General features: G+C 39.7%; 1 protein-coding gene across 1 annotated transcript; it reads right to left on the bottom strand.

The window, feature by feature from the left end:
- Positions 1-121: 121 nt before the first annotated feature.
- LOC117557584 (synaptosomal-associated protein 25-A-like) lies at positions 122-22,676 on the bottom strand. Its single transcript, XM_034233473.1, has 5 exons — positions 22,601-22,676; positions 12,044-12,161; positions 6,282-6,401; positions 4,335-4,479; positions 122-1,372 (listed from the first exon to the last, which is right to left on the bottom strand). Exons 1-5 carry the CDS (start codon positions 22,617-22,619, stop codon positions 1,304-1,306), a joined length of 471 nt encoding a protein of 156 aa, XP_034089364.1. The 5' UTR covers positions 22,620-22,676; the 3' UTR covers positions 122-1,303.
- Positions 22,677-23,691: the final 1,015 nt, after the last annotated feature.

Here is a 23,691-nt window from a genome sequence, read left to right as displayed (position 1 = left end):
TGTGCATGATAGGTCCCCTTTAATTAAGATATTTTTTCTGCCTTTTCTCTTTTTGACAAACTTGATTTTGGTCCATGTTTGCAGTGGTATGAGTATTCACGAACAAAGAAAGCAGGCTCAGTTTGGTCCTACAGTTATGATGGATTTATTGGCATTTTCCAAGGTTTTATTTTACAGTGATCATCACAGTCTGGAAAGGTTAAGAAGACATGAAACAAAAAAAGAGTGGCACTATATTGCAGATAAATATGAACCTCTCTTCTGTGTGGCCTAAATATGTAGCATGCGGTTTCCATATTAGGATTATTTTTGACTGAATAAATGAATAATTCAGCGTCTTCTGGCAGAAGATGGACATGCATAACACACTTAATGCACTAGATATTGTTTGGGTTGAATTGTGGGTAAAGCTGGGATGTAAAGAGGTTGTGACCCAACATGTAACTTTGCAAAGGTTGTAATTAAACTCTACCCTTTAGCAAAGCTCATTTTCTTATCAATCAAAATGTTAGCTATTAATGTTAATGCCCAATATTTTCCTGATGGTTTGTCCCATCAACAAATTATGCACTGAGCCTCATGACGCAGATTTAATGAATTACAAAAAATCAATGAAATATTCAACCCTTTGCTTTTGAATTGGTCCGATTTAGCTTCCTGAGGAAAAATATAGAAATTATACAATCAATGGCATCAAACTGCGTTAATACTGCCGCATCAATTGAGTTGTTAAAACAGTAATGCACTAACAGTCAGGAACAAAAAGCCATGTTTCTCCAAACGGCTCAAACTGAGTATCGGCAGAGGTATTGACTTTTAACAAGCTGTGAGGGACTGTATGTTCACTATATGTTCACTGCAAATCACTGTGGCCTTTATCATGTATAGCATCACATATACTGACACTGGGGATACAGTTTATATTACACACAGACTTAAAAAAAGAATGATGAAGCAGACAGGATCTAGAAGCTCCATAAGAAGCACTATGTACAGAGTGATCGATGTGTAACAGAACTATAATTCATAGCAAAATCAAAAGAGCGACAACACAGAACAACATTGACAACGATTTGGGAGGGAAAGGAAGTGACATGAGTTATTGAGATGAAGGGGGGAGGGCAGAGGTTTTATGATATGTGCATGTGTGCAAACCTCTACAAGTTTCACAATAAAAGCATGGTTTTGCAGTCGGGCATTGGGGATTGGTGTTGGAGGGTTTAGGGCTGGGCTGGTTGGTGTTGATAATATGTTGGGGTGAGTGGTGGGGTTGAAGAGGGTTAAAAGCACTTTTCTCTGCAGCTTAGCCACTGCCCAACATCTTTGTAGCGCGCTGGTTGGCCTCGTCAATCCGGGTCTTGTTGGAGTCCGCCTGAAAGAGACACACATGGTTTAGCTGTTGTTAAAGAGGGGGGCGAGTTTAAAGAGAAATACATGTTTATTTCAACACCTGGTGCATTTGCCATGAATGTGACTACAGAGTAATGCAGGAATGAGTCTTAGTCTGGAGCCACACGAGAACGGTAACGCAAACAAACCGAATTCGATATCAAAAAAGTCTTCCGTCCACACGCAACAGGCACCAGAAACGTGTCCGTTCACACGAGACCGATCGAAAGCGCTGGAGTGCCTGTAACGGCCTGGAGTGCCTGTAACGGCCCGTCCACACAGCGGCTTTGATACACAAGCAGCGCTTTGATTGGCTAGAGCTTGTACTGGCATAACATTTGATTGGCTGACGCTTCCACCGAAAGCTTCAACTTCAAAAGTTGAACATTGCTCAACTTTTGCAGCCTGAAACGCCAGGAAAGCTCCGCTCTGCTTCCCACAATGCAGTTCGGCGAAAAGTGACATCACCCCATTCAAAGTGAATGGGAAGAAGCTTCCAACGCCGCTGTGTGGACGGAAATGGTAAGTGGCGCTGTACTTCTGCCACAAAAGCAGCGAAGAAGACTTCCCGCATGGTTGCCATGGTTGCCCTTCTGTTTATTCTCCGCGGTGGACGCTCTGGCTCTTGTTCTCCCTCCCCGAGGCAAGCGTGTGCTCCTGCTGTGAATCTCTCCGGTTAGTCCACCAGCAGATGAAAAACACCCACCTCTCCGCCTCTTCAAAGGGACAAGGGGACCGTGCGGCAGAGTTTCCGGTCAACATATCCATTAAAGTTTAAATCTTCCGGACAAAATTAGAAAAGTGCCGGTCAAAGGTCTTCTTTGTTATTTATTGAGCTTTAAAACAAATTGATAACGACTCTATATAATAATAAAAAACGGAGCCTCTCTTTTCCTCCCCATCTCCTGAGAGCCCAGCAGCTGATCTATGAACAGGAGAGGTGGGAGAGGCGGGGCTATTGCTTCATCATTATCAGGAAATGGTCGTATAGGGCATAGACATGGAGCCGTTTGCCCCCCCAGAGCTTTTCGTCCGCAGATCTACCCACCTTGGGACCCGTTATCGTTATCGTTTTCTGTTATTCGTTTGGATTCCCTTAAATAGGGTTAACACCAGTTGAAGAGGTTTTCACATTTTATTCAGGGACACTAAAAAGTGACGCAAACAGCTGGGACTGGAGGGCTTGTTGATGTTGAGGAATTAACTTTAAGCCATATTATCGGAAATAATCATAATATACTAAAATAAGCAGATAAAACATTTTAGGTGAGTTTCCAACAACATAGACAGTTGATTAGTCTCCGTCCCAGCTGTGTGCGTCACTTTTTAGTGTCCCCTGGTCTCCCAGCTGTGTGCGTCACTCTTTAGTGTCCCCTGGTCTCCCAGCTGTGTGTGTCACTCTTTAGTGTCCCCTCGTCTCCCAGCTGTGTGCGTCACTCTTTAGTGTCCCCTGGTCTCCCAGCTGTGTGCGTCACTCTTTAGTGTCCCCTGGTCTCCCAGCTGTGTGCGTCACTCTTTAGTGTCCCCTGGTCTCCCAGCCATGTGCATCACTCTTTAGTGTCCCCTGGTCTCCCAGCTGTGTGCGTCACTCTTTAGTGTCCCCCGGTCTCCCAGCTTGGTGCGTCACTCTTTAGTGTCCCCTGGTCTCCCAGCAGTGTGCGTCACTTTTTAGTGTCCCCTGGTCTCCGTTGTGTTTTGAGCTTCTTCAGCGTTTTGTATTTGCAGCGTTTGGTTTCTACTACTTCTAGTAAACGCTGCACATGTTTCCCTCAAGATGCTGAATGTTTTCTAAAAGCTGCATGTGTTGTCAAGTTGCTGAAGATGTTTCTTGCACCCTCTCCCATTAAAGGTCCCCAATTATACTGTTTGTCATCAACATATTACAGGTCTCAGATATATACAGAACCTGTCTCTGATTGGCTGAAACACCAAATTACCCATAATCCCCCTCTGTTTCAGCCCTGTTTCCAAAGTGCTGATTCTCTGTCTGTTACTTTAGATGAAAACAAGGAGCCCCTCCCCACGCCCCTCTGAGAGAGATTTGGTTACAAAGAACTCAATGGTGCTCTAGAGGAGATTCAGGTGATAGGGGGGGGGGGGGGGGGGGGGGGGGGGGGGGGGGGGGTTACCTTGGTTGCTGATTGGCTAATGGTTACACAAGACAAAACATCGTTATGACATCATAAAGTGGCCAACATCTGATCAGCTCATTTTCAGACAGGTTTTTATGGATCAGGACAAAAAGAGCGAGAATCTTGTTCCTGAAACTTTCAGAGTCTCTTTCCACAGATGGGGACACATGTTGATGTAGAAGAGACATGAAGAAGAGGGGTACAGCCATGTTGAATGTAGAAGAAGACATGGAGAAGAGGGGACACATGTTGATGTAGAAGAGACATGAAGAAGAGGGGACCACATGTTTATGTAGAAGAGACATGGAAGAAGAGCGGGACACATGTTGATGTAGACGATACATGAAGAAGAGGGGACACATGTTGATGTAGAAGCAGACATGAAGAAGAGGGGACACATGTTGATGTAGAAGAGACATGAAGAAGAGGGGACACATGTTGATGTAGAAGAGACATGAAGAAGAGGGGACACATGTTGATGTAGAAGATACATGAAGAAGAGGGGACACATGGTGATGTAGAAGAGACATGAAGAAGAGGGGACACATGTTGATGTAGAAGAAGACATGAAGAAGAGGGGACACATGTTGATGTAGAAGAGACATGAAGAAGAGGGGACACATGGTTGATGTAGAGATACATGAAGAAGAGGGGACACATGTTGATGTAGAAGAGACATGAAGAAGAGGGGACACATGTTTGATGTAGAGAAGACATGAAGAAGAGGGGACACATGCTGATGTAGAAGTGGATTTTGCATAATAGGTGACCTTTAAATAAAATAAATGTTTTGCGAGGCTATTTGTGCCGTACCTTCTCCATGATCCTGTCCACTTGGCGGTTCTGGGTGTCGATCTCCTGGCCCATATCCAGAGCCATGTGGCGCAGGTTCCCGATGATCCCGCCCACCTGCTCCAGGTTCTCGTCCATCTCGTTCTCCCGGGCGTCCTCCGTTACCCTGAGAAACAAGGAAGGACTGGTTATAACGGACTTACAGGATTAGAAGCAACACAAATTATAATGTTTTTCATCAAACACATAATACAGCAGCAGTGCTTTAAAGTGAGATCAAGACATGATGGTTCTAATGGGTTTTATGGGGTCTGGTGGTCCGTATTTTGTTAATTATAGACTTATTACTGAGTTTTCCCTCTGAAGGGGAAACCTATATAACACGCTACAGGAAAGGGAGAACCCCAAGGAGCATATTTGGGCCCCTTTAAAATGAAAAAGCCCCAAATGTCCCTAGTGAGGAACAGGGGTTAATTATTTAAATGTAAATATATTGTGACCTTTGAGGATTAAACAACAAGGCACACTTACTCGTTAATAGTAATGTAATTTAAATATATAGTACTACTAAAGATTCAGTTCCATGGAGAGCAAGGAACCGAAAAGTGAGCTGGATAAAGAAACCCTGATAATTCTCCTGGTACTATTGTTATTTTGTACTATATAAATATATAAAACACTGCTTTCTTTGATGAACGCTGACTTCTTGTTGCCGCAGACTGAGCAGAATGTGTCCTTATTGTTCTGTTTTAATAGCAATCATTACCAAGGGGAACAATACGATAATAATACCGTTATAAAGTCACCGTAATTATGTTGTAAAGTTTCTTGAAAGGTGAAAATGGGCAACCTATTCCTGGATAACTCCCATTATATAATTCCCTATAATTATATATGTATGGAGAGTCGTATGTGTATTACAGTATCTGTTGGGGAAATACTGTATGTACTCTTCCCATATCAGAGCTGTTGATCAGAGTTTGAAAGCTAGAGTGAATAAGTGAGTGTTGAGAGATTTTTTGAAGGATTCAAGCAGTGGAGAACCGTGTCTATCACAACTGACACGGTTCACACCGTCACAACACAACAACAACATGAAAGGCAGCAACAACATCATCTTCACTTGTTGCACTTGTCATTTCAATGTTAAAAACAATAAAACGGCATGAATTGCTTCGTGGCATTCGTCTAGGTCCTCTGTCTCGAGCCAGTTAACTAGCGGGCCTTCTAGAATACCCTGGAACCGAGGGGAACTCTGAAAGAACACGCCCATTGGCTACAAATCAATATATGATTGGTTGATCAAACTGTCAGTCCAAACGCACGCTCTCATTCAGAGCCACGGCCAGGGCCTTCGATCAAGGATGTAGAATACCTTGGTGAAGGATATTCTACCCAGAGACCCAGAACAAGATCTGATTGGTTGCTTTCTTTTCTAACACAAAACCACTGAAATGCGTAGTGCATGGTCCGAGAAGGACAAACAAATCAACGTAACACTGTAATATTACAGATCAACAACACAGATACGATTCTCATTTATTCATTTTATATACATTTTATTACATTTTATTCATATAATTAAATCGATTGTTTGTTTGTTTTATCTGAGTGTTCCAGGGTATTCTCTGAATACCTTGAAGGCCCTGACGGTTCGCCACTGGAGTGTTGGCTTTTCACTTATTTTTCACATATTAATACGATTACAGTGTGTGATGACTACTTCCATTCTTGCAAGGATAATACATACACACAAACACACAAACACACACACACACACACACACACTGCTTACCTGCAGATATTCCTGTATAACACCCATTATATAATTCCCTATAATTATAGTTGTATGGAGAGTCGTACGTGTATTACAGTATCTCACACTGTACACATGCACTCACACAAATAGAAACCAGCTACACAGTGGCACACACACACAAACACACACCCACACACACTCTCTCTTACCTGCGGATGAAGCCCCCGCTGATGGCCATCTGTTCGCGCTCGTCCATGACTCGGGCTCCTGGCTGAGCGTTCACCACTCCGTCCTGATTGGCTCCCCAGGCCTGGCCCCCGCCTTTAAACCTGACACACACACACACACACACTCCATTAGGACCAAAGCAACTGCAGTACTGTGTGTTTGTGTTTATATATTTATATGTGTTCATTTTAAGTATGTGTGCTTACTTGTTTGTGAGTGTAATTTATGGCTGATTGTGATCAGAGTGTGCATGTAACTGAGTATATTTACTTAAGTACTGCAGTTTTGGAATTTAAACGGGACTTTGTAAAAAATGTTATAAATTCAGGAGGAAATATTGTACTTTTGTTACACTATATGCATTTAACATGCTTTGTCACCAGCTTATTTTACAGTCAGGGCCAGAGGAACTGCAGTACTGTGTGTTCGTGTTTATACATTCATATTGTATGTGTTCATTTTAAGTATGTGTGTACTTCTTTGTTACTAGTAGTGATGTTGGAGTGTGAGTGAATGCTGTCAGCAGTGTTGCAATGCAACTAAGTATATTAAGTAAAAGTTTAAGGTACTTTACTTAAAGGTGGGGTAGGTAAGTTTGAGAAACCGGCTCGAGATACACTTGTTGTTATATTCCATGGAATTCTCTTAACATCCCGATAGCAATGAATATCTGAAGTGCTTTGACAACAAATACATTAAAAAATGTCATCTGTGGAAGCCGTGGCGCTGTAAAAAGCACGACCAATCATCTGAGCCGGCTAAAGTAACTGGATGGCCTACCTGCCTGTCAGCCTTCCATCTGGGCACAAACTTATCTCGTGCCCTCATTGGTCATGTGCGCGTGTGTTGGAGGAGGGGCTCTGTGAGGAAGGGGCTGTTTATTTTCAAATTCTGGCGCACTCGAGCTGGTTTCTCCAAAATTACCTACCCCACCTTTAAGTTTTTTCAATATTAATTCGATTTTACACTTACTTTTTAATTGTTTCAGATGAAAATATTGTACTTTTTATTGCACTATATGTATATAACGTGTTTTGTTACTAGCTTATTTTACATATAAAAACACATATGCAGATATTAAATTATGCAGTACTGTACTACTTTTGTAAACAAAATTATTTATGAATTGTTAAAAATTAACTAAAAGTACCACATTAAAATGCTCTTAAATCTATTTGTTAGTCATAAAAACGACCTATAATACTATATTTAAATAATAGAATCATTTATAAGAATTTCACCCTAAAAAAAACATATATATAATATTACTTTTATTGAAGTAAAATATTTTAATACTTCCTCCACCACTGCTGCTCACTGTGTGTGTGTGTGTGTGTGTGTGTGTGTGTGTGTGTGTGTGTGTGTGTGTGGTGTGTGTGTGTGTGTGTGTGTGTGTGTGTGTGTGTGTGTGTGTGTGTGCACTATAGTGTGTATATGCATGGTTATGTAAGTGCATATTTTCTGGCAATTCACTTTTAAACATATACATAATTATATGTTTTGAATGCATTGAATCCCACGGCCACTTAGCCCTCTAAGAAGCTTGATAAACGTACAAACATGCATTAGCAGTCTGCGAATAATTGATCCAACATGCAGATCAATTGAATCAGAGAACAACACGCTCTCATGTGGCTCGTGTTAGAAAGTGATCACGGTCCAAGACTCCAGAAAACCATCTCCCAGTAGCACACAGAGAGGAGCCCACAGACACATAGACATAAGGACAGAGGACACACACACACACACACACACACACACACACACACACACTCACACACACACGCAAAGTGAGAGGACATGCAAGGCGGATAAAACACAACGTAGGGAGGGGAAAACATGTAAAGAGGAACAGGAACACATTTCTACTGAAAGAAAGCCGGACAGTTAGATCAGTCGAAGAAAACACAATGAAACTTTGCATGCAGGAGAGTTAATGCATTATCAGTGATGAGCCCTTCATTTCATCTGGATGGATAACAGGGCGATACACTGTATACAGTCAAATAGGAAAATCTAATTCTTTATTTTATTATGCATGGAGTATCTGATGAGCAGCGGTCACCACTGAGCACAACACAATGACAGAAGAGGGTTTAAAAGTTGTGTTTGTTCAATTTGTTGATGAAAGACACCGAGCTGCAAGCAATAATCGATTAGTCGTCAAAAGGTAAAAAAACTTTCTTGGTTGGAGTAATTTTTTAAGTGAAATTATTGGATTTTTCTGGTTTATTTTCCCCTAAATGACAGAAAACTGAATATTTTTTAGTTTTCAGACAAAATAAGAAATGTCAGCATGTCTTCAATGGTTTTGGCAAACACTCGTTTATATTTAATATAATTTAATAATCCAAACAAGTCACAACGGGTTATTCTCTAAGGGGAAAAAAAGGCAAAATGATTTGGTTTCAGCTTAAAACATTTGAATAGTTTCTGACTTATTTACTCCTTATTGACAGAAAACGGATTATTTTTGACTTTTTACACAAAATAAGAAACGTCAGCATGTTTTGGGAAACACTAATTAATATATTTAATAATTTAATAATCCTAACGAGTCACAATGAGTTATTTTCTACGGGAAAAAAAGGCACAATTATTTGATTTCAGGTTAAAAAACTTCAATATTTTCTGATTGATTTTCTCCTAAATGACAGAAAACTGAATTTTTTTTCAGTTTTGGACACAATTTGACAATTTAAGGGCGTAATCTTTGGCTTTGGTAATCAAAAATTGACATGTTTTATGTTTATAATCCAAACAACTAGTCGATTAACCAAGAAAATATTTGATTAGTTAATTTTGAATTAATCGAAAAGTATTACGATTTCAGTTTGTCATTTTTAAAGAATTTAATAACAACATTTTAGATTGCAGTTTCTGAAATGTGATTTTTTTTGTTTTCATTACTCCTATGACAAAAAACGTATAAATATGTGGAGTTTTGGACAAAATAAGAAATGTCAGGACATCATCTTGGACTTTGAGAAACCCTAAATGTCATTTTTTCAAACCAAACGACTAATCGATTATTCTCCAGTTGCAGAAGACCTTCTATGCAGCATCGTCGTTGTTGTTGTTGTTGTTGAGGTGGAAAACCATCAGACCCATCAGGTGCTCCAGTTTATAACAACAAGCAAGAATTATTTTTAATGCCATTTGAACTTTAAAGAGATCAGATGAGACAAAACCACAGGAATCACAAAGTGTTTCATGAGTGGGACGACCAGAGAGCTATAGAATAAACAAGATCTGAACCAAACACATATGGAGGCTCTTACACCCTCCGTACACACTCCTTACACCCTCCGTACACACTCCTTACACCCTCCTAACAGACTCCGTACACCCTCCTTACACTCTCCTTACACACTCCGTACACCCTCCTTACACCCTCCTAACAGACTCCTTACACCCTCCTAACAGACTCCTTACACACTCCGTACACCCTCCTTACACCCTCCTAACAGACTCCGTACACCCTCCTAACAGACTCCTTACACACTCCTTATACCCTCCTTACACCCTCCTAACAGACTCCGTACACCCTCCTTACACTCTCCTTACACACTCCGTACACCCTCCTAACACCCTCCTAACAGACTCCGTACACCCTCCTTACACCCTCCTAACAGACTCCTTACACCCTCCTAACAGACTCCTTACACACTCCGTACACCCTCCTTACACCCTCCTAACAGACTCCGTACACCCTCCTAACAGACTCCTTACACACTCCTTATACCCTCCTTACACCCTCCTAACAGACTCCTTACACCCTCCTTACACTCTCCTTACACACTCCGTACACCCTCCTTACACCCTCCTAACAGACTCCGTACACCCTCCTAACAGACTCCTTACACACTCCTTATACCCTCCTTACACACTCCTAACAGACTCCTTACACCCTCCTTACACCCTCGTTACACACTCCTAGATGCATATTTGTTGTGCACCAAAATGCATACATAGGTATTAAACAGTAGGCATAACATTGTGTTTGTTCCCCTACAGGATAGGCTCGATTTTCTCAGGAATAAGGTGGAAAAGGCTTATTTCAGTATTAGCATCGACTGAAATTAATTGCAAAGTATTGGTTATCGTTATCAGGCAGGAATCCAGTATCGTGCATCCCTACAAAAGCAAAAGAAAGTATATAATGGACCATTCGAGGTCTGATCTGAACACAGACCTTTGGGCGTAATTAACAGACCCAGCAGCATACTCAAAACTAATACCGGGAAAATACTGCACTGAAATGAAGGCATCGCTTCTTTTACTCCCAGATGAATGTCTGAGAAACTGTATAAAGTTTGTGTTTCTTGGTTTGTCCGCCACTTGTGTTTTCTATAGCTCTGAGATAATAACAACTGTATACAGCACATGTCTTGGTTCAATAGTGTTATAATAATACGCAGGATTTGGCTGTTTAGGGCCAGAGAAATCAAACCGTTTAAAACAGGCATTGGGAATCCACCTTCATGTGAAAGCTTTTAAAGAACAGATACAGGATTGAAAGGGTTTTCAGGGACAGTTTGGATGTTTAGTAAACAGTATATGTTGTACAGGATTTAAGGCACAGAAGAAAACAAAGTACTGCTGTGGACGCAATACAAATTCTACAATTAAACAGTTTTTTAATGTGGTTAAAATATGATTATCTGATGCCCCTGTCCACTACTGTACTTTGCTTGGCTTCTTGTTGGTACTCTCCAAACTACATATCCCATAATCCCTTGCGTTATCCATAGTCAGTACTGTTGGTAGACTGACTATGGATAAGAAACTCATAAAAAAGCCCATAAAAACATCCAAAATATCATTTTATATTCAAATCTAGCCCCAAATAAGGCAGCCTATAGTTAAAACCTTTAATTGACTGTTATTTATGAACTAAATCACCTTCACATTTGTAATCAGAGTGCATCCTGACCTATGCTAATGGTTATATATATACAAAGTTAATCAATTATGAACAGGTTCCCAAAAAAGGAATAGCTTGAGGTTGTGGCAAAAACTTGTTTTCCTGCAGGGAATTAAATGAAGAATGAAACGATGCACCTCTAAGGTCTGTGAGCTAAATAAAGTAAACACGTCTTCTTTTAAAAACACCAGGAACTACTGTATGATAAAGGTCTTAATTTAAAAGAGCTCTTTGTAAGAAGTTACTCTAGTTAAAAAAAACTGTTAAAATACCAGAGTTTTGCAGCAAAATGTTTACAATTCAGATAAATAATTTGGCAGAAAAGGCCACTAGTTGATTTATTCTTTAGATGGACTTAAAATCAGATAACTTTCTTACTGCAAGAGCCTCTTGTAAAGCAATTACTTCATGTAAAAGCATTTAAAACACCAACAGCTTTCCAGCAAAATGGATGAAATTCACATGAGTAATTTAGCAGAGAAGGCCACTATAGTTGATTTATTCTTTGGTTGGACTTTGAAGGTGGGGTTTTGGGAGGGGAGGGACGGCGGACGCCATTTTCCAGATCCACGCTGAAGCTGACCTGCTGAAAGGTAAAGAAGTCTCATCCAATGAATGAAGGGCTTTTGATGAAAACAGCAAATAAAGTGGCGTTGTGCAGATGTGTGTGTTGTTCATGCATGCTCACCCAACACCCCAACACACACACACACACACATGCTGGTTGCCTGCTCCGAGAGTGTGTTGTTGCGGCTATAAGGGCCTGTTTCTACACACCAGAAGCAGGAGAAACACATGCAGTCGGGCAGCACCTACTTGTTACAGGGACATGAACATAGACCACAGAACTGTCCTAGATTGTTCAAATTCTTTTCTGCATCCTTCATGTCCTTATTGATTTGGTCCATCCCTTCTTCGATACGCTCCAGTTGTTCTGATTACCAACACATTGTCATATTTCCCAGCAAAAGGACGAAAGCACGTGAGAGAGAAGAAGACAAAGAGAGAGAGGAGTAGGGACGGGGGGGGGAAGTAGAGAGGGGGAACAAAGGAGAAAAGACAAAAAAAAGACATTGACTGTGACAAGAGAGACATTAAACATCACCACCACCAGCACTGGACACTCAAGAGCTCAGAGCCCCTGCTGGTACCTACTTTTCAATACAGGGGCATATCAGCCCACAGCATACTCCTACATCTTTTAAATTTTTCTCGGCATCCTTCAGGTCTGCGTTCACTTTGTTCATGCCCTCCTCCACACGGTCAAGTTGCTCTGGTGAGGACAAAGGCATGAGAGGCAGTGAAGTAAAGTTTTAAAGGTTGCGGGTTTGTTTTACGGGCGGGTTGGCGCTCTATACGCTACGGTGCGAAGAGGCAAACACAGGTTGTATTTGGCGAGATGCAGAAGGCAAAGCAGGCACTAGGCATTCAAAGAGAGATTTAAAAAGTGGTTTTGTGGATCTATTTGTTTTGAATCCTCAGCGTTTTGTTTCCTACCTCCACCCAAAGTGTAGATTGCTATTTGCTACATCACACCCATGTGACCCTGTTATTACACCCCTATTACATTGTTATTACAGCTGTATTACACACATATTACTACGTTATTCCACCCATGAAACACTTATATTACACCAACACTACATTGTTACTACACTGATTTAACACCCACAGATTTTTCACTATTATCACCCCCATATTGCACTGTTCGTACACCCCTATCCCATCTATATTCCACTATTATCACCCCCATATTGCACTGTTCGTACACCCCTATCCCATCTATATTCCACTATTATCACCCCCATATTGCACTGTTCGTACACCCCTATCCCATCTATATTCCACTATTATCACCCCCATATTGCACTGTTCGTACACCCCTATCCCATCTATATTCTACTATTATCACCCCCATATTGCACTGTTCGTACACCCCTATCCCATCTATATTCTACTATTATCACCCCCATATTGCACTGTTCGTACACCCCTATCCCATCTATATTCTACTATTATCACCCCCATATTGCACTGTTCGTACACCCCTATCCCATCTATATTCTACTATTATCACCCCCCATATTGCACTGTGCGTACACCCCTATCCCATCTATATTCCACTATTATCACACCCATATTGCACTGTTCGTACACCCCTATCCCATCTATATTCCACTATTATCACCCCCATATTGCACTGTTCGTACACCCCTATCCCATCTATATTCCACTATTATCACACCCATATTGCACTGTTCGTACACCCCTATCCCATCTATATTCTACTATTATCACCCCCATATTGCACTGTTCGTACACCCCTATCCCATCTATATTCTACTATTATCACCCCCATATTGCACTGTTCGTACACCCCTATCCCATCTATATTCTACTATTATCACACCCATATTGCACTGTTCGTACACCCCATCCCATCTATATTCCACTATTATCACACCCATATTGCACTGTTCGTACACCCCTATCCCATCTATAATCTACTATTATCACCCCCATATTGCACTGTTCGTACACCCCTATCCCATCTATATTCCACTATTATCACACCCACATTACACTGCTATTACACTATATTACACCCATATTACACATTGATACACCCATGTGTTACACTATTATTACACCTGTATAACACCCATATTATACCAATGTTACGCTGTTATTTCACCTATATTACAGCCATATTACACTGTTGCTACACCTATTTTACACATTAATACACCCATGTAACACTGTGATTACCCCTATATTACACTGTTATTTCACCCATTTGACACAAGGACAAAGCTTGTTTATGACTGCATCCCCCAGGACACAGAAACCATTTAAGGGTTAAACAACTTCACATCAGTGGGAGAAGCAATAGAGCATTTGAAGCAATTGAATCAACGAGCAACAAATCAATGAACAAATCATGAATGAAGTGCCATTGAAAGCACCGTTTGGGCACGAGAAGTGGCTTCCTTACTGGTGGATAGGAACAGCTATAAACAGCTCTGGTTCAAGGTCAGATCCTCTCTCCTAATGGTTATAGGACAGGATAGCAGTAATCTCCATCAGTGGGAAGGGGAGGAAATACTGCTAAGGTTTGATGAGTCACATTAAAGTGCAGAGGACACAGATGGTCATACAACACTGGCTGCAGATGTACAGAAATGACTGCTACTGATTGTTAAAGGGATGGTTTTAAATTGGGTACATTTCTCTAATCAGTGCATTACCTACAGCTTTGGTTTGAAACAGACAGGAGTAGCAGCAGGAAGCAAATACTGTGGATGCAAAACACATTTTAGCAACCCTTAAACAAAGGATCACCAAATAGACAAATATGAGTTTAAGTGTCAATATATATTTAGACTATTTTCACTGGTTTACCTTGCCTTAAAACAGCTTAACAGTCTATGGGATCTATCTTTAAATCTACCAGACTCCATTGACAAAAACAGTTTGCCTCACAGAACACACAGTTGCTGATCTAACGCTGCTTTGTTAGTGAGTTCCAAGACACGAATGTCACATCACAACATAACCAAACTACCTACTGTAATTGTGGCATGAGTAGATTTGCAACTCCTTTATTCTGCAAACTATTTGATTCAAAGGAGTCTGGTGGCTTTTCAGAGAGCATTGAACTGCTTCAGTTTCCCGTTTGAAAAGGCTGTCTGACTACAGGTTAAGAGATGAAAATATACTAAATATAGCTCAAATATAAACAGTTTTTTAACCTTTTTGTTTAAAATTAGTTTTGCCACAGCAGGATAACGCTTAGCTTCTGTGCTCGTATTTCTGTCTGTTTCTCCAAACTTGGCCATCTACTGTTAGGGGTGTAACGGTATCCGAACCGTGACGTACACGCAGTCACACGACGAATATGCCTTTTTTTTAACGGGTGGGGAAAAAGTCTGTCATTCAGGGCAGCATCCACTACACTATATATAATCCAGGGGGCGGTATTGCGCCTAAAAGCTGTTTGCCAGCCGCCCTTAAACAACAAATGAAGAAGAAGAAGAAGAAGAAGAAGAAGAAGAAGAAGAAGAAGAAGAAGAAGAAGAAGAAGAAGAAGAAGAAGAAGAAGAAGAAGAAGAAGAAGAAGAAGAAGAAGAAGAAGAAGAAGAAGAAGAAGAAGAAGAAGAAGAAGAAGAAGAAGAAGAAGAAGAAGAAGAAGAAGAAGAAGAAGAAGAAGAAGCCCTTATGCAATAGTAGAGGACCCTGGCTTGTATTGATTGTGATTGAAAGTGATTGAAACACTCTCTTATTATTTATTTTGTAATATTTTCAAGACATTCTTTTTAGTTTTCCAGCTTGATGAAACCTTTTTGTTTCAGCCATTATAGATAATACGGCCATCTGAGTGTGTGTGGTACTGTTTGTGGTTTGTTTTTAACTGTGTAATAAAGTTCATTATTCAAAATGTTAGAGTTCCTTATTTTTAAACTGAAACTTGAAAAAACAAACCTGGAATTATATATCTGGGACTTTTGTTTGCTTTTTCTTGTTGTACCGAACCGTGACCCCCAAAACCGAGGTACGTACCGAACCGTGAATTCTGTGAACCGTTACACCCCAACTGACTCATAAGAACCTTGAACAACCCCACTTCAAAACCTCCAAACTATCCCTTTAATTTAATTTAGCCTGATAGTAAATCACAACCTAAGCTGCGAACCCATCTGCTGGCTTCAGATCAGTTACTAAACCCGGCGAGTCATCTATAGCCAATCCCAAAATATAAGACGGCAACGTTTGTCCTCGGGAGGTCAAATAATCAGTGCCATCATCTCATGTAATACAGACACAGAGAGTAAACACATTACTAATATATCAACCCAGTCTCACAGCATTTCGTGTTATAGTCACAAAATAAATGTAATCTATTGATTCGTAACGTATTTCTGTCCGGTCGGGTCTCGGAAGACCGGAAGCTGTGTGGTTCATAAAAACATTTTCTTACTCAATATCAAGCCACGATTATTGTTTTTATTTTAAATAGTATAATGTCGGACTTTTTTTGCCGTCCGTGAGGAAAAGAAATGGCTCAGAGCCGCAGAATACTGAAATCTGTATTTAAAAAAAAAGATGTTCCTTCTAATTTGTTATTATTTGGTGCAGGCACGAAACATACTACCAATAGAAATACATTGCTTTTAAAATCGTTCTGTGTGACACGAATCAATAGATTACATTTCGTGACTAACACGAAATGCCGTGAGACTGGGTTGAACATATAAGCAAAAAACTAAGGAAACGAAGAAATGTTCTACAGGCTTCTCTTTACTTCACTTTAATTTGATTTAAATCTCTTTCTTCCAGTTAACTGGCACTAGAAATGACTTCACAATCAGCAGTTTATTGGAATAAACATGGTTTATGTTGTAGGATAATGTGCACATTTTCAAATAAATGTAAACAAATATATAAATATTTTGTTTCTATTTAATTTTTTCGTATGTTCGACATTGTACTTAAACCTCTCATGTTTTAATAAAAATATTTATTTGATATTATTGTGTTTGATATTATTTTAGATTAAAATAGAGCAACTGTCACAAAACCCAATTCCCTTCGGGATAAATAAATGATTCTGATTGACTCTGATTACACTATAGCAAGAGCTGTTTCTGACACTGAGTGCAAATCATCCGTTAAAAGCTGAGGAGAGAGGATCAGGAGGAAGGAGGCATTTTCAGCTAACTGTACGTTACAGTAGACGACAACTAAATGGCTTTTTAGCAGTAATCCCATGCAGAGGGAAGGATTGTGTGGAGAGAGAACGTGAGAGGAAGAGAGAGAAATTGTTTATCTCCTCAGCTTCGACCAGTCCTTTGAGGATTACCGGGTGAAAGACTTAACCACTTATGAACTGATTCACATCAACCAGGAATAACTAAAACAAGCCTTTTTAAAACAGATATAATGTTGTTTAGCTAGGAGCAACACAGGTGTGGTTTGTGAAATCTTTCATAAGCAATAATGGCTTTTTTTTGTTCGTGCCCTTTCCCTTCCTTTCTTTCAGTCTTTTTTAATTAATGTCTAAATAATTAAAGTAAACTAAAAGCTAGCATTGTTTTGTGTGAACAGAAATGTGTTTTTAATCAGTTTTCAGGGTATTGGTTTTCAGATTATTTTTGGACATATAGCGAGACTAGCTGTATCCCCCTGTTTCGAGTGTTTATGCTAAACTAAGCTAAGGGCTACCTAGCTCTGGCACTCTATTTAATGTACAGACATGAGAATATTACAGATCTTCTATTAAAACTTACAATAAAACAGCATATTTTTCTAATATTAATTAAACTAAAACAGTCAGCAGTCACCCGTATAGAAAGTAATTTGAGGATTAGCTGTTCTAATTGACTGTTTTCAGTGTTTGTGCTAAGCTAACCGCTAGCTAGCTCTGCTCCATATAGGCTATACATTTTCAGCAAGACATCAAATAGGCATATCTTCCCAAATCTCTAAATATTCAATAAGTCAAGAAAGACATTGGAGTATTAAATGCTCTAACTAGTGTGTAAATTATTAAAATAATGATGTAGTTTCCCAGTAAGTAATGAACCATCCTGTACCTGAAGAAGCTTATTATTTACGTCTGTTTTTCCTTTCTGGCATGTCGAAATGTGAGATATATGTGAGATAGTGTGATTTATACACTATGGCAGGAAGACAGGTGATACAAATCAATGCAATACAGGAACCTGTTGAACCTGAGGGAGGAAAAAGCTAAAGATGAAGAACACGTAAAAACCTTAGTTAAACTCAGTTTGTATTCTAATTCAAATAAAAATAAGACAATTAGCTTTATCCTAGTTGTAAGCACTTTGATTACCACTTCTCACTACCTTCTTCTTAATGCAAAAAGCAGCATAGGATTATGGGTAATGTAGTATTTTACACAACATGTTTTCCCAGACTCTAAACTCAATTAACAAAAATATGTAAAATATGATTTTGGAGATTCATCGTGTCATTAAAAAATGTGTTTGCACTCTTTACTTTAATTTATACAGAATGCTGCAAATAGACTGTTATTTGGCTCAAATAAAAGAGAAAAACATCTCCTCCAGTGTGTGTGTGTGTGTGTGTGTGTGTGTGTGTGTGTGTGTGTGTGTGTGTGTGTGTGTGTGTGTGTGTGTGTGTGTGTGTGTGTGTGTGTGTGTGTGTGTGTGTGTGTGTGTGTGTGTGTGTGTGAAGGGCAGAGGGATTAGTTACACTCTAGTTTACAGCTCAACAAGGCAGTATTAATTAAAGCCATTAATTACGAGGCGTTTTTATTTTTCTTTCATGGCAACATAAGAGAGATTTCTTGAGGTAGATATCCTATCCGTCCTTTTTGAAACATGGATAAATAGAGAGGATGAAGACAAGGAAAGAGCTTCGTCATTACTGTAAGAGACGTCATGAGAAAGAGTGGACGTTTGCTGAGAGGTCATTTAAATCTGTGAATTGATTTCTGTATCAGCCTCGTCTCCTAAAGATTACTCATGCAAACAAAATGCATTGTTGATTATGTTTCCAGGGAAATCTCTCTTTTCCGTAACAAACACGCTTATATATTATCCAAACCAGGACCTTTTACTAGGGATGTAACCCTGGCCAACTTGGGGCCCCAAGCGACATTGTGAGATGAGGCCCGACAGGAGTGAAAACCTTTTTTTTGGAAACAAAGTAGGCTACTTTGCAAATATAATTCCTGTTCATTATTATTATCAACACAGTTACTTTTTTATACAGTGAGGTAAATGGTAAATGTGCATGTATGTCATTCAGTATGCGTTTACCGGTGAATACGTCTGCATTTCCTGCCAAATACTAGCATCACAAAGATTAAAATATAATGAATGCAAATAAACTACTTCTACTAATAATAATAATCATAATCAATTCAATAATATAAATACTATATTATTTTATTATAATATAGTTGTAATATAGTCGAGACAAAACATGCTTATAAACATTATTACAATAACCCACCTTCGAGTGATGCTCTAGTTTCTTCATGTTTTTTTTTTTCCCCTCTTGCTTGCCCCGGACTGAAACTGTCTTTTCACCGACATCTCTTCACCTGCACTAGTGGGCGTATCAAAGCCGTGATTGGTCAGATGTCGATTCATTGCAACGGTGTCGGGTTACAGACGTGCTCCCCTTGTCACTTCTCACTCTCGCGGGGGGGTGGGAGAACTAAGCGGAGAACTGCGCACAGCAGCTGAGGCCCTCTGGGCGGGGCCCCCTGCGCAAGGCGGGGCCCCATGCAGCCTGCGTGATTGGCCTGTAGGGAGAGGCGGCCCTGGATGTAACGATATATCGAATATCGCGGTAAAGAAATATCTCAATACCGTCGTGAGACTGACTAAATCTACCGGTATTTTTTATTTTTTTTTAAATAATATTATTTTTTAAACCTTTATTTAACCAGATGGTCCCATTGAGATCATCAATCTCTTTTTCAAGGGAGACCTGTCCAACATGGCAACATAAAACAACGGATAACACAAAAGGACATGGTATTTACAGGCTACATGTACACACCTAGAGACATTGACAAGTACCAACAGTATATGTATATCTCGCCCTGTCAATAAGCCTCACCTTCTTGGCAAAAAGTGTATTGTTTTTGAAGTGGAGAGACAATGCACAGTTTGACCCACTGCTATCACCCATGGCCAAAGCATATCTCTCTGTCCCAGCAACATCAGTACCAAGCAAGAGAGTTTTTTCCACAGCAGGGGATTTTGTAAACGCTCAAACATCCCAGCTTCTACCTGGAAATGTGGACATGCTCATATTCCTAAAAGATAAGCTTGATGATGTTGAGTGAGTGATTGTGAGAGAGTTGAGTTACTTGAAAAACTAAAGTGAAACTTGATTTATTCTATTGCAGGGTCTGATCATTATATTGTTGACACTTTAAAATACTACTATCCTCCTAAAATGCTGTAAAAATCAGATGTATTATTTTATAAAGAAAAACAAATTCAAGTTAAATTCAAGTTTATTTTTCAATATCGCGATAAATATCGTACCGTGAGTTTTTGGTATCGTGCCATCCCTACCTTTTACTGAACCTAACAACAAAATGCGGTAGTTTTACTATCTAAACATAACGAGATTTGTTGTTTTTGTTTTGTTGGATTTACATCATTAACCTTGTGTTTAAAACTTCGATCATATCCCAGGAGAGTAACTAAAGGAATGTGATCCATATCCGTCATTTTGAAACAAGGATAAATAGAGAGGATGAAGACAAGGAAAGAGCTTCGTCATTACTGTAAGAGACGTCACGAGACAGAGTGGAGGATCGGGTTAAGAGGACGTTTGCTGCTGAGAGGTCATTTAAAGAATTGATTTCTGTCCTGTGCTAACAGCAGAGTGAGGAAAGGGGACGAGAAAGAGAAAAGAAACAGGCTATCTATTCCTCTGACAGGACAATTAGGATGCTCTGTGAAGCGTGGATCTGTGCAAAAAGACTAAAGTGTCTTTTTACGAGAGGGGTAACCAATAAAAGCATCCGGGCTTTGAAGGGTTACTTTTTAAAGGTGTTGCAATACAACAACTAATTACCTGAGGTACGCTCGCACATGGAAGGAACCGTCAACCTGAGGACTTTCTCAACGGCTGAAAGGGATGACTTTCTACTTTACTCGTGAAAGGATACGTTTTTTCCTTCAAAACAAACTGGATAGGTTTTGGAAAATCTGGAAAACCTTTTTCGACTTCCTGGAGCTAGTGGTCTACAACATGACGGGAGAATGAAGACACTTGAATATTATTTGGGCTGCGTTTCTATTTTCTTTTCTTCTTTCTTTTTTCCGTTCTGCTTGTTTTGCTGATAGTATGTAAAGTCTGTCTTGTTTATTAAGTGTCATTTCTATGCAGAAAAACGAGATGTTTGAGACAATGCAACACGATTACTTTCTGGTACTATTGGATTGCTTTAAATACCAAATATGCAAATAAATGCTCACATTTCTCAATTTCCAACCATAGAGTTCATGTTTTCAACTTGGTATGTCTCTTTGTCTCCTTTGTTTGTCAGCGGTATCACCGGTCTGATTTGTATATAAAATTGAGGAACGAAGTAGCAATGGCCGAGGATGAAGCCATTACATTTTGGAGCAGATCTGAATCACGAGGCTATTGATACTGATTCATGTTTTCCGTAGCGTCATGTGATTTGTTTCCGTGTTGAAGCAAGACTCGAACGATGCTTCTAGGGCAAGATGTGGTAAAGACACACACATAAAACCAGACCTGATGAAGTATAAAACAGATTAAATGGTTTAATGGTCTTCCTTTTTTTCTTATCTGACACTATTTGAGGTCCTGTTTCTCAAAACTGATCCAATTTAAAGCAACGTTGACCCCATTCATCACAACCATTAGGAGAAACACCTTTTTATTATCACAGTGGATGAAGTTATAGCTTGGGCAGGACTGAAGAAGATGTCAAACAGTAAAATATATTGACCACCAGCTGACCTCTGACCTCTGACACCAGGACTCAGAGAGCAGATAAATCATGGTGCTTTTGTACCGAGTAAAAGTCCATCTATGATCAGCCTGGTCTCCTAATGATTACGTCGTCAAGCAAGAAAAATGCATTGTTGATTATGTGTCCAGGGAAATCACTCTTTGATATTGACGTAAACATATTTCTAATCCTAATCCAGCGATCAACGTTGATTTGTTTGAATATCACCGTAACAAACACAGTAAATATGTGATAAATGATACTTTACTGAACAACCTGACGCGGTAGTTTAATTATCTAAACATAACCAGATGTGTTGTGCTTTTGTTTTGTTTGAATTCACATCATTGACCTTGTGTTTAAGACTCGATCAGATCACAGGAGAGTAAAATAATTCACACGTTTTGGCAGATCTGGGTTTTTATATTTGCATTCTTTTTTTAAACTGAAGCGCGTTTCTCCTCATGGAAATATCTTGAGCCGATGTAACGCATTTGCACTTGTCGTCCACCGTAGGTATCATATCCTGTAGCTATAATATAATAGCATTAGCTCTGTATATATGCGTTTGTCTGACAAAGCTATAAGCATATCAGGGTATTTATAGGGAGGCGAAGCAGAAGTCACATCCATTATAATCATTTTATCCACATTAGCTCTTAGCGACTTTTAAAGATCTGCTCAGAGAAATAAACTGTTATAGTGATTATAAAACCATAAAGGTCATTATGAACCGTAAACGTGTCTGCAGCGTTACACAGGACGTTACGCCGCTGAAGGCTCTTTCATTATTGAATGTCTGCCAGAGGGAGTTGGCAGCAGATTGAAGGCAAAGAAAGAGAGACAGTGTTTGGAGATTTCTCTCAATAACTTACCTCCCTGCTCATCCAACATGACCAGAGTCCTGATGCCGGCATCTTTACTCTAAAGGACAGAGAGAGAGAAGGAGAGAGGAATGGATGAGACGGATCAGTGAAGGAGAACAGAGCAAAGCTGTCAGACTGCAGAGGGTCACATTACAGTCTGAAATCAATTGGTTTCTGGCTGATCTTATAGTGAATTTCAACAATATATTCCAGGTCTCAGATATAAGATAAGACTTTATTCATCCCGAAGGAAATTGCTGTGCCAGAGTTACAAAAATACAATAAACACAGCAGCATAATAATCCACACGGCAGCGTCGCGTTGAAGCTTGTCGGTGGGCGTGTCTGAAACTCGACCAACAACCAATCACATGAATCTCCCGCCCCGGACACACAAGCACGCGGTTTGATTGGCTAGCGCTTGTACTGGCATATGATTTGATTGGCTGACGCTTCCGTCGACACTTGAAAAGTTGAACTTCTCTCAACTTTCGAAGCGACCAACAGAGGGGAACCACAATGCAGTTCGGCAAAGCGTGAAGTCACCCCATTCAAAGCGAATGGGAAGCGTCTCTGTTGAAGCAACGCACGCTGCCGTGTGGACGTACCGTAAAAAGAGCAATTCAATAACTACAGGAAACATAGATGGTCACATAACGAATGTACATATTAACAGTATTTAATATTTAGTAGTGCAAAAAGAACGTAGTGGTAGTTACGTAATTGCACGTTATTTATCGAACATTAATAATAATAATATGGTACATGTTATATAGCAGAGTGTTTTGTAATATATACAGTATACAGAGAGTATCCATAACACGACATCCCTCCATTGCTGTACGAATAGACATTTATGAAAAATCAGTGAATAAAAACACATGTTTTACATGATGTGACCATTTCCAAACAAAAGCATATATTTACAACAAATAATTCTGCAAGGTAATCAGCCCTTTAGATATTTACTAATACGTATAGAAATACTGAGGTTTTACATTTTGCAAAATATGATTATTTCGTTTAAAAATATATATTACTTGATATCCGTCTGTTAAATATGAAGCTACAGCCTGCAGCCAATTTCCTTAATTTAACATA

This window comes from Gymnodraco acuticeps, unplaced genomic scaffold (genome assembly GCF_902827175.1).
Source record: "Gymnodraco acuticeps unplaced genomic scaffold, fGymAcu1.1, whole genome shotgun sequence".
In the NCBI taxonomy this organism is placed as follows: Eukaryota; Metazoa; Chordata; class Actinopteri; order Perciformes; family Bathydraconidae; genus Gymnodraco; species Gymnodraco acuticeps.
The sequence above is the reverse complement of the archived record's forward strand: the minus strand, read 5'-3'. Positions and strand labels throughout refer to the sequence as shown.